This window comes from Thamnophis sirtalis, unplaced genomic scaffold, assembly GCF_051295495.1.
Source record: "Thamnophis sirtalis isolate CommonGarterSnake01/CBP01778 unplaced genomic scaffold, rThaSir2_p1.2 scaffold_7, whole genome shotgun sequence".
NCBI classification, from domain to species: domain Eukaryota; kingdom Metazoa; phylum Chordata; class Lepidosauria; order Squamata; family Natricidae; genus Thamnophis; species Thamnophis sirtalis.
Window position 1 is genome coordinate 81,049,690 of NW_028261387.1, and position 11,874 is coordinate 81,061,563.

The 11,874-nt window shown below is 38.4% G+C and overlaps 1 protein-coding gene across 2 annotated transcripts in view; it reads right to left on the minus strand.

Moving 5' to 3' along the window:
• Positions 1-6,651, minus strand: part of CBLN4 (cerebellin 4 precursor) — a 30,681-nt gene extending 24,030 nt beyond the window's left edge. The window contains exons 1-2 of one of the 2 annotated variants that reach the window (XM_087720486.1): positions 6,495-6,651; positions 5,711-5,917 (exon numbers count right to left, since the gene is read on the minus strand). In XM_087720486.1, coding sequence (XP_087576612.1) covers positions 5,711-5,917; positions 6,495-6,533 — 246 coding nt within the window. In that variant the 5' untranslated portion in view covers positions 6,534-6,651. Of the gene's footprint in view, positions 1-5,710; positions 6,128-6,494 lie in introns of those variants that run through there. The other variant, XM_014069501.2, reaches the window with a different exon arrangement.
• Between the last annotated feature and the right edge of the window lie 5,223 nt (positions 6,652-11,874).

An 11,874-nucleotide genomic window follows, 5' to 3' on the forward strand; every position in this document is an offset into this window, starting at 1 on the left:
CACTTTGGAATGCAGACTCCAATATTCCACACAAACTGAGAGTGGACATCAGATAGTCTGCAGTTGTACACATGCAACAATTCTGTTTAGAAGGCCCACATTGACAGGGGTGTTTTCTAAATAGAAAGAATAATGTTTCTTCTTCCAGTTCTGTAACTATTAATGCAAGAAAGCAATGGGTTGCTATCCTGACATTTCTATCAATATTACAGTTCTTGAATTAAATCCATTTTTGAGGAAAATCTGTAGTTTAGTAGTATAACTATTTAGAATTCTTGTCTTCATTTCCTGAGCAATATCATTTCTCTGTCTATTCCTTACAACCTTAACATAAAGCCCATCTTTCCCACTAAGCTTGTGCTTAATCTCATAATCCTTATTGCTTACAAAAAGGATAGCTGAGCTCATAAGAGAAACATGCATTATTGTTCTTTGCTACTCTTGAGCCAATCTCCCCTCCCTAAATCTTTTCATTGTAGTTGTGGTTGTTATTCATTGCACAGTCAGCCAGATGTTCAGACTGGATTTGGCATTTTTGTCCATCTATCAGGTCCTTACTAAGGACCATATATAGACAGATGGTGTTGTTTGCAGGCTGTAAGCTGTTCCAACTAAAGCTGCCTTTTGCAATTGATTGACGTTGATTTTGTCAATGCCAATGGTGTTCAACTGGTGCTCAAGTTGTTTTGGAATTGGATCCAAGGTGCCTATTATTGTTGTCATTGTTTGTCACATAGATGTTTAGACTGGATTTGATTTTTTTTATCCTCCTAAAGAATCCTTCCCAAGGATCTGGGATAGACAGATGTTGCTGTTTGATGGTGGTAACAGCATTGTTACAGGCTGCAAGCTGCTCCATGTAAATCTGCCTTTTGCGATTGACTATGGCTTATTTTGTTAATGCCAACGGTATTCACCTTATACTCCAGAGGTATTGAGATTACATGCACAGCACCTATTACTATTAACTTTTGCCATGGTTATTCTAATTCTATTTGCAGATCTTTATATTTTGCGATTCCCCACTCCACCCCCCAGTTCTTTTTCTTCTATTCGGCTGTCTCCAGATATTACAATGTCCACTATCCAGACATTTTTGTCTTGTTGAATAATTGTTAAATCTAGGGTGTTGTGTGATAGATGCTTGTCTGTTGAAATCCTAGAGCGCTTTAGCTTCTTCATTTTCTGCTACTTTGTCTATTCTCTGGCCCTACCAGTTCTTGCTTGTAGTCAAGTAGTAGGCATCGTTGTGGGTACTTTGTCATGTCATTGTTAGTAATCAATCTGTATAATCTTCTTGCAGCACCTGTTTATTAAGCTTCTTGGCAGAGATGGCATTTGCTGTTTGTTGCTGGCTTCTCAATTCTGGCTTTATATGCATTTGTTCTTAAGGTATGGTCTTGTGAAGCCAGATTCAGTCCTTCAGTCTCTTTCTCCAACTTTCCAGATCTTGTTACCACATTTTCTTGTTATTTTTTATATATATACTGCCCATATACTTGCTTTGCCATATCTGTTTTCTATTCTTCATTTGGTCTTTCATGTTTGGTCTCTTTGGTGTTCAGTAAGCCTTCATGATATCCTAGCTTCAGTGCATCTTTTTCACTGTGCTTCAGATATTTTTCCAATGCCCTTTTTCTTCTTCATTTGGTGTACTTGCAACATTCCATGCCTACCTATGTTCCTTGGTAAGTAGGTTCTGTCAACATCAATGTATGGATGAAGCACATAATTTGTTGTGATTATCGTAACAAGAAGCAATGGGTGGAAACTGATCAAGGAGAGAAGCAACTTAGAACTAAGGAGAAATTTCCTGAACAGTGAGAACAATTAATCAGTGGAACGACTTGTCTCCAGAAGTTGTGAATTCTCCAACATGGGAAGTTTTAAAGAAGATGTTGGACAATCATTTGCCTGAAGTGGTATAGGGTTTCCTGCCTAAGCAGAGAGGTGGACTAGAAGATCTCCAAGGTCCCTTCGAACTCTGTTATTCTATTCTATTCTATTCTATTTTGTGGGGTTTTCCTATCTGGGACTTATAATTCAGTTTGTGTCAAATCCACTATTCCTGCTGTACATATTTCATGACTGGAATTATCCAGGTATTAATTGCCTTGGTAGTATTTCCACCACTGAGTTTAGACCTTAAAGCCTTTTTCAATTTTCTATTCATTACTAACCTTCTTCTAGACTTCAGTGTGCCTAATGTTGACAGTTTATTATTATTGTTATTACCTGCCTGGCCAGTTTTGCAATCCTCTATCTATTAACTGGGGAATGAGCCTCACTTAATTAAATCACTTTTTAAAATAAAAGTGTAGAATCCCAAGGCTTTTTGTATAATACAGAGGAATTTATAAAAACCTGAACTCATGCAGTTCTCATCTCTGCCACAAATTTATCAGAGGATCTAATATAATATGCCTTTCCCAGCTTCTCCTAGCACCAGAGATGTATTAACACTGTGCTTTGGACCTTTTAAAAAATCATTTGCCTTTTCATAATTTGTTGCCTTTAAAAGTGCTTTATCATTTTATTCTGCTCTTTGTGTGTCTCCCTCTAACTCTGCCCTGTTATCTTTTACCAGAGGGCACTGTTCAAAATAAATGTAACGTGCTGTGAAATATCCGCTTTGCATATTGTACATTTTAGTTTGCCTTTCAATTAAATTCCACACAGTCGTGAACCCTTTCTTATATATAAACAGCTCACCCTCTGAAGTTCTCAATAAACTTTGATGGAATAACAGCCACCTAACATGTGCTTTGCATGTAAGGCCTATTTTCTTCAGCAGCCTTTCTCAATGCGATGCCCTTGAAAGTTTCTGACCATAAGACCCATTAAACTCTGACCACCAATCAAACTACAAGGGGTTGATAAAAAAGGTACCCTAAGATATCTGGAAAACAGAGGAACAGAAAACCCTCTTAGTTTATTTGCAAAGGATGGGAAAGGATTGCTTCTTGTGAAATAGATTATCCACTGATCTGATACAGCCCAAGTGTGTGGTGTGTGTGTGTGTGTGTGTGTGTGTATTTCTATCCCTGAATAAATATTACAGCATAAATTTATCAATGCTCCTGTCCAAAGCAGTTTCTTTTGATTACATAAAGATGACTGAGAAATTAAAATGAATAACTGTAGATCCAGTACAAGACAAAACCTGAAAACAGCCAAATGATAAATCATTATTATTATAATAAAAACTACATATAGTATATTATTTAAACGATAATGTTATATTATGATAAAAAGCAGTGAAATGTAATATTGCACACTCTATGACTCTACTATCTAAAAATACAACACTGTCAGTAACAGGAAGAATATCCTGTTCATATCTTCTTTTACTCTGCAGGAAAAAAAGATATTTGTAAAAGTTCTACTTGGGTCATTTTCATAAGGCAAGTGGTAATCCTTCTCCTGTGCCTTGATGTCAGCAACATCAGTGAAAGGGGCAGATCATCCACTTCACCCCATCTATTTGACCACCTACCTAAATACATTTATGCGAGCTTAAAGGAGAATGAACTCCATTCAGTGGGACTTTCTTCTCAGTAAACATGTATAGGATTGGAATGTACATTAGCAACATGTTTTGGGATCAGTAAGGGTAGGGACATACTTCAGTTGTCATGACAATTCCAGAAGCAATGTCGTTTGCATATAATGAGTAACATATGCTGGCTAATATGTCCAGTAATGAATGTGAAGATGTAAATGAAACATATGAAGGCAAGAAGTGGGTGGCATCTCATAGGAAAACAGGACGTTAAAACTTTGCAGAAAGAGTGGGGCATTTTTAAGTGGCACACAGCTAGCAGAGGGGAGAAGGAATATAATCGAAGCATATACTTTTAAAAGTCATCTCTTATACATCTTGTGTCTAGATAGAAGTGGAAAAATACTGATCTTTTGCCTTCTATTCCTTCCCCTGAGAAACAGGTAGCTGTCATATTGTTCCACCATCTCCATGTAACTTACACTACACATGCACCTGACTTCTGATCCCTTGAAAAGGTTAATGACAATGTGACTGAGTTGGTTACAAGATTCCTAGGACTCTTTAACACTCGGGAAAAATGCAGATATTTCAGCCTGTCAAAAAACTATACCTTGAAAAAACTAAAAAAAATAACTTGTGGGCTTAATTAAACCCTCCAGCTAATATTTGCAAGAATCTGCTGTATCTACATCTCTATAAGCACACACGGCATAAACAGCTGATGGTAGGATATTAGATATGGTACATGCATTTTATATCATATAAAATCCAATGCCTTTCTGTCCTCTCCTTCAAAACATGGATCTTTGCCAGTCCAAAAATTGCATCCTGTAAATGGCATCACTTTCAGCAGGAAAACTGACACATTGGTTTAATTTTCCTATTGAAACAGATTGATTATATTAAGACACATTAGATCAAAATTGGAAATGCAATATGTTATTTTGGAAAGTAAGAGGAATAGATTTTTTTTATTTTTCAAAAAAATATGGGTGAAGGAATTATTATCATTATCTATTTCAGGAATGGATTTGGAAGAAGGGAGGAGTGCAGAAAGTCCTTCCAAGGTTGCAAAATTCTGCAGTAGTGCTACTAAGGTGCAGTGAATTTTCCAAAGGACTGCCTCCATATTTTACTAGTGAGATCTGGCTCAGTTTCATTGCTACATTATCTATATCCATGCCAAATACATGCTGATTTAACTACAGAGTAAGTCCGGTGTAGGAGATTCTGTAGGGGGCAGAAACCTCATAGAAGATTTGAAAGATTTAAGATTGAAAGATTTGAATGATTTTGAAAACTCACAAAAGATTTAAGCTGCTGGTAAATCTGATTGCTTAATCAACTGAAGAACTTCTGGAGATTTGGAGGTTTTCTTTATATATTTTCACTTTATCTCTCCTCCCTCCACTTCGAAGTCTTTAACAAATTTCCAGGTGTTTTTTTCCAGGTTATCAAAGTTAAGCTAAAATTCCAAAATCTTATGCATTGCTCTTTCTAAGTAAACATTCTCAAGAATAAAGTACAAGGATATATAAGTAAGTTGATTTTTACAGTCTTCCCTCAGTATGAACCTCTTTGAAGCATTAAATCATTCCTGTATTGTCTGGTATTACCTCATTTATTCCAGCACATCAAGAATAATAAAATTGTTACTTATATCATAATGTGAGACAGATTTTTTTTGTGTATGTGAAGTCCTAACTGACAGAACTTATTTAACCTTCCATGTGCCTTTAAATGTAAAGTGGAAATGTAGAAACTGAAATCAATACGTAATAGAAAAAATAAAACATTCTCAGAGGAAAGCATGAGTAAAATTGCTATCCATCTTAAGAGGAAAAACGAAACCTATGAACTGAACAGAGCAACCGAATGATCCAAAAGCTTCTATCTCCAATTCCTAAGTTTTAGCCCACTCCTTTCAAAGGAGGATTAAAGAGTTTGCAAATCAACTCCACCTGTTGATTCCCACCTACTGCCCTTATCCTATGTCATCTCAGTACTGTAAGCAGACGCCTGCCCCCTCCAGTTTTAACCTAGTTCCTTTCCCAGGGGTGAAATCACTTTTTTTAAAAACCCAAAACCTTCCTGTCTTAAACAAAACTCAGGCAAAACCAACTCCCCACTCCAAAAACGCCATAAGTAGAAAGACATTCCAATTGTTTCCTACCGACAAAAGATGCCCATTTCTGTTCTTTTTACCTGATCAAAATAGATTATCCTGGTTTTGTTGCTCATCTCCGAAGGCTCATGGTTGGTACTCCTGACTGCCGAGAAAGCGACCTTAGAATTAGCAGCCCGTACAGAGATCCCCAGAGGAGAAGAAGAAGATCCCTTAGAATCGGTCGCTGGGTTGGAATCACAAACTACCAAGCATTTCCCTTCCAGCACGATGGGTTCCGTGTCATTCTGCGCCCAGACGGGGAAAGCGGAGAGAGCAAGCGTTAGGATGATGGTAGGCACCATGGACAGCGCCCTGCTTAAAGCGCCCATGTTCAGCACCAAGAGCGGCGGACAGCGAAGCCTTGCGCGGAGCGCCCCAACGTTCCTCTCCTTCCACCTCTCTCCACGCTTACACAGACCACGCCACAAAGCCAGCTCTAACAGCCCTACCAGCAGCGGAGGGGGAAGGAAAAAAATCACCACTCTTACACAGACAGAGGCACACGGGCACACACACACCGCTTGCTACCAGCACAGCAGCAGCAGCAGCAGAAGAAGCTTCTTCTGAAAATGTTCAACATTTCCAGCGGGAAAAAAAGTCTGTTTGGTTTTGGAGGGAAGGATCCTTTAAAAAGCAATTGGAAATGTGCTTCCCAACACCTCCTGGACCAAATCAGCACTTCCCGGTGCCCCTTTCTTTGTCATTGAAACCCCCCCGCTCCCAGAATCCAGGAGGAGAAAGCTATAGCGGGAGAGGGGGGGGAGCCCTAAGGTGAATTATTGACGAAAGAAAGCGAGAGCGAGATCAGGAAGAAATAAAAACATTTGACGTAGCAATGAGTCGTCTCGTCTTGCCCCCCATTCTTGTCCTGCAGGGATTGAGCCGACACGCTCAACTATTGATAGCAGAGACTTTCCTTCCAAACTGGCTCGGATAGTGTGGTTGAGCTCGTTTGCCAGGGTGCTTTGAAAAAAGCGAAGTTCCCTCGCTCTTTACCACGATTCCCCCCAGCGTCATGGCATACAAAAGCACGCCCAACCCTCGTTCGCTCGCTCTCGCTTGCCCTCTCTCTCTCTCTCTCTCTCTCTCTCTCTCTCTCTCTCTCTCTCTCTCTCTCTCTCTCTCTCTCTCTCTCTCTCTCTCTCTCTCTCTCTCTCTCTCTCTCTCTCTCTCTCTCTCCAGCTCATTCACTACAATTGTCTTTAAACGGAGCGTCTAGCAGCATTGCAGGCAAATTGCATTCTCCGAGGCTACCATTCCAAGCATAACTTTGTCAGTAGTTTTAAGGCTTGTGTGTTAGAGCAAATGCCTCCCCCCACACCCCCGTGTTAAAAATTAGCGGTTGGCCCTTCCGCTCGCTTTGCAGGTTTAACTATTGAGCAATCGTCAGTCAAAACGCTTATTGCAATGCGGTATTTAGACGACAACCCTCAACCTGATTGTGAGGAAGCAAAATCCAGTGAAACGACGAGGTTTGCTTCTGAGCAGAAGTTTAAGGAATCGGGTGGCAACTTTTTTTAACCGATCTGAAGTTTTGAGTTTCATTTAAAATGTTTATGGAAGTATCAACCTGCAGGTTTCGGTATAAAAGTCAGAGAAACCTACCAACAATCAAAATTGTGGGATAAGGTACTCTGCACCTAAGAGTAGAATATTTTCAATACCTGTGCATAAAACCTTTGATTAAAAACCCTTTTAATATTCATGATGTGGCTAAAGGTCGTTGTATGTATTAAATGCCTCAGTTTCTTGAAGAAGCAACACAGCAGTGTTTAAACCGAAACAAAAGTGATAGTTTGTCCCACTTTCATGTTGAGATTAGTGGGTTTGTATTCTAGTGCACTGCCTAGTGGTTCTTTTTGAAAATGTTTCTGTTAATTTTTTATGCAGAAGGCAGGATACCTTGGAGAAAAATAACAATAGGAATATAATTGTAGTATTATACAGTAGTATTTCAAGACTGTTTTCTCTGTCTTACTTAGGTTATTCATTTTTTGCAATTTCCTTCCAATGAGGGACACAAATAGAGTTCATATTTGTTAAAGACTTTGAATGAGGTAGCAAGTGGTATTTATTTACTAAAACATCAATAACTAATACGTCCCTGAACATATTTTGAATAATACAACAAAAATATAATACTTCAATTTTCTTCTCAACAGTTATGCACACAATTTTAATCAAACCCTTCACTCTAAGATTTCATTATATTTTCCTTCTTTCTATAACCTTCTCTTTCTAATAATCAAAACTACAAAATCATTTTCCTTCTTACACAAAAAGTCCATAGGGAGCCAGTAACAGCAAATGAAAGGACATTTTATGCAATAGCTTAATGACAATCAGCTTACATAAAACAAATTTTCCAAAGGTGACGTTTCGCCATTAGAAATCCTTGCTTCTCATTGCTACCACTATCAGTTTTGATCATGGCAGGACTGAGTATACATTTGGAAGCAAATGATGTAATAATGTCAAGTTGAGATCGTGTAGCTTTCACTTGTATGGCAACATGCTTTTTGGCAAGTTCTTAATTCAGTTTATTGAAAAAATTGATAAAAAGTTTAAAGGTGAGGGTAATGTTTTATATTGTTGCTGTTATAACATTCATTCCAAGCTATTCTAAACTAGTAATGCTCAACATCCAGTAATAATTAAAGTTAGACTGTGCAATATTATTTAATAAACCAAAATGAGACAAAATTTCCTGCCTGCCTGCCAGCCAGCCAGCCTTCCTACCTGCCAGCTTTCCTGCCTTTCTTCCCATTGTCAGCATTATTATTCATAATATCTAGGCAGAAGGACTTAGGCTGGGTATGAAAAACATGTTTACTAATTAAATATTGAGAGAGCATTGGTTTATTACTTACATATCACTCTCATGGAAACACTAAGTTACTGAGTCCTGCAAGACTGAGTAATTATTGTATTGTTGTGTTCCCAAGTAGAATATAGAATAAGTGAGTTGAAAGGGACTTGGAGGTCTTCTAGTCCAACCCCCTGATTAGACAGGAAACCCTATATACCATTTCAGGAGCATTTACAACTTCTGGAGACTGATTAATTGTTCTCACTGTCAGGAAATTTCTCCTTAGTTCTAAGTTGCTTCTCTCCTAGATTAGTTTCCATCCATGGCTTCTTGTCCTACCCTCAAGTGCTTTGGAGAATAGCATGACTCCCTCTTCTTTTTGGCAGCCCCTGAGATATTGGAACACTGATATCATGTCTCCCCTAGTCCTTCTTTTCATCAAACTAGACATACCCAGTTCCAGCAACCATTCTTTATATGTTTTAGCCTGGAGTCCCCTAATCATCTTTGTTGTTCTTCTCTGCACTCTCAACATCTTTTCTTACATCGTGGTGACCAAAACTGAATGCAGTATTCCAAGTGTGGCCTTATCAAGGCATTATAAAGTGGTATTAACTCTTCATGTGATCTTGACTCTATCTCTCTGTTTATGCAGCTTAGAACTGTGTTGGGTATTTTTGGCAGCTGCACCACACTGCTGGCTCATATTTAAGTGATTGTCCACCAGAGCTCCAAAAACTCTCTCACAGTTACTACTATTCAGCAAGATACTGTATATAGGTAATCTATGTTGTCTTCAACCACCCACTGTAGCCTCCCATGGGAATTAGGAGCAGAAAGAGGATATATAAGTATCCCCCCTCCCATTTTGTCACCATGTCTCTCACCTGGATTGAGCCACTACTGATTTCCATCACCCTATTTTTAAAAGCAGTAAGTGATAGATTTCCAACTATATTTTGCAGTGACTCTGCTTCCTGCCAAAATGTGCTTCCTGATCATTGCCAGTCATTTTCCAACAGTCCACTGGAGGAAATACCTCCTTAGGGAAAGCAACACATAAGGCTAAATCAATCATGTACACAAAGCCATGTGAGGTAATTGTTGTTATTCAACATTGACTATCAGTTTCTTATAACAATTAAGTTTCTGAAGATGTTTTATGGAAATTTTCTAGCCTGCTTGTGACCTCTGGACATTCATGCATGATAAACATACTCGACTTATTCTGCTCCTGTTTGTGTTATATAAAGCTCAGAAAATAAGTAAACAGTCAATGAAAATTGCTGAAAGCGTGAAATAAAAATAATATCTAAATCTCATTTACATCACCCCATCAATTCTCTCTCCCCATTCCTTCCTGTTCTTGCAAACCATCTCTGCTTGCATTATGGAGTCCTGCTCCTTCTCCAACACCATCCAAGACTCACTAAAAATAATTCATTGCATGCAAAAAGGATGCAAATATTGACATCCAAAACCAGTGCACTAACTGTCAGCACAGCCAATTGTTATTCTTTTATACATAGGTTTTACCATAAGTCCATTAAACAACAGTACCCATCTGTTCCTTATTCCCTGATCAACATTGTTATCCATAGGAGTGGGCCAAGTAGGAAAGGGATGAAACATGCAACTTGACATGATAACACAAACCCCTTAATGATGCACTTGTGTCAAGGTTTCCATTGCGACGATGCAAAGTTCATCATTTATTTGTCACCACAACTTGTAGCACACATCTGTGCTATTTCACATTGAACCATATTTTAAAGAATCTGTTTAATTTGGGGCATGGTTTGCTTCCATTATGTACTATTTTACAGCATGCAACAACCAATTCTCATCTTTCTATTAACTGAAAACTTCCCATAATTCAATCCCATTCACTTTATCATTTGCTTTTTCACTATTGCTTAGGCTTAAAATTTAATCCTCTTTATGTGCCATCACTTCCTCTGCCTAACTTCTCAAAGGACATCTTTGTGCTTCTACAGATTTGACATAAAGCCATTTTATTTTATTTTTTTCAAATTTTGCTCACTGTTCCCTCCCCTATCCTGTAATGATATATGAGAATGACCTTGGGAGATAGGGGAAAGAGTTGCAGCCAGGGGAATGGTAGCTAAGCCTGCAGAAGGAATGTGGGCATAGCAGATGTCTGAGAATGGACCAGTGGTGAAATTCATTTTTTTTACTACCAGTTCTGTCGGTGTAGCTTGGTGGGCATGGCAGGGAAAGGATACTGCAAAATCCCCATTTCCACCCCACTCTGGGGCCAGCCAAAGATGGTATTTGCTGGTTCTCCAAACTACTCAACATTTCTGCTATAAGTTCTCCAGAACCTGTCAGAACCTGCTGAATTTCCCCCCTTGAATGGGTCCTTTCTAGTTTCTTGGTCTGTGAAGGTTATGGGGAAAATACAAGATTGCAAGGTTCTGTTAATGTAACCTTATAATAACTTTGAATTAGTTCATTTAAGTGTGCTTCCTGTCCGAACTATCTTGCAAGTCTGACATATCCTTTCAAATGAAATTCTGCCAAATTCTTTCTGGGTAACTTAACAAATTAACCACTTCATGGTTTTTAAATTCACATTTTACATTCACTTTTCCCTTTATGTAAAGGAGGAAATAGTAGCATTCTTCCCATCATTAGTCACAGCTGTGCTCTGCACTCTCTGTTAAATAAATGATAGACACTCTGAGGAAACTACACCCACATCTACATGTTTCTCCAATTACACTATCTACATCTGAAGTTTTCTATTTTTCAATGTCCTTATAGCATTTATGATTTTCTTTTCCTTTTTCTTTAAAGGTGACCTAATATTTATTGTTTCATTTTTATTCTACGTTTTTGGTGTTTCTATAATTCCCATATAAACCTTTGATTTGCTCATTCTATCATTCCCAAATTTCACTTTCATCCCAAATAACTTTACCTCTTTTAATTCAATCAATTCAGATGGAGGCTCCTTGTTTAGCCCTTTTCACCAACTTTCAAAATAACGATATTTCTCTGCCACTATAAACCATAAGCATTTCTTGCTCTTTGACTACATTTTAGTGACTACAGGTAGTCCTTGACTTACCAACATTCATTTAGTAACTGTTCAAAATTATGATGGCACTACCAAAAAGTGACTTAACACCTTTCTCGTACTTACAACCATAGCAGAGTCCTATGGAGTTGGAGTTGGAGTTTATTCAATTTGTAGGCTGCCCTATTCCTCGAAGGGACTCAGGGCGGCTGAACAAAAGCCAAGGGAGGGGAAATTACAAAAAGTAAGACAAACAATCAGACAATACGAACAATTTAAAAGCACAACAGACACAGCAAATTCGAGTAGCGGGGGGAACTCAACCCCAGGCTTGCTGGGACAGCCAGGTC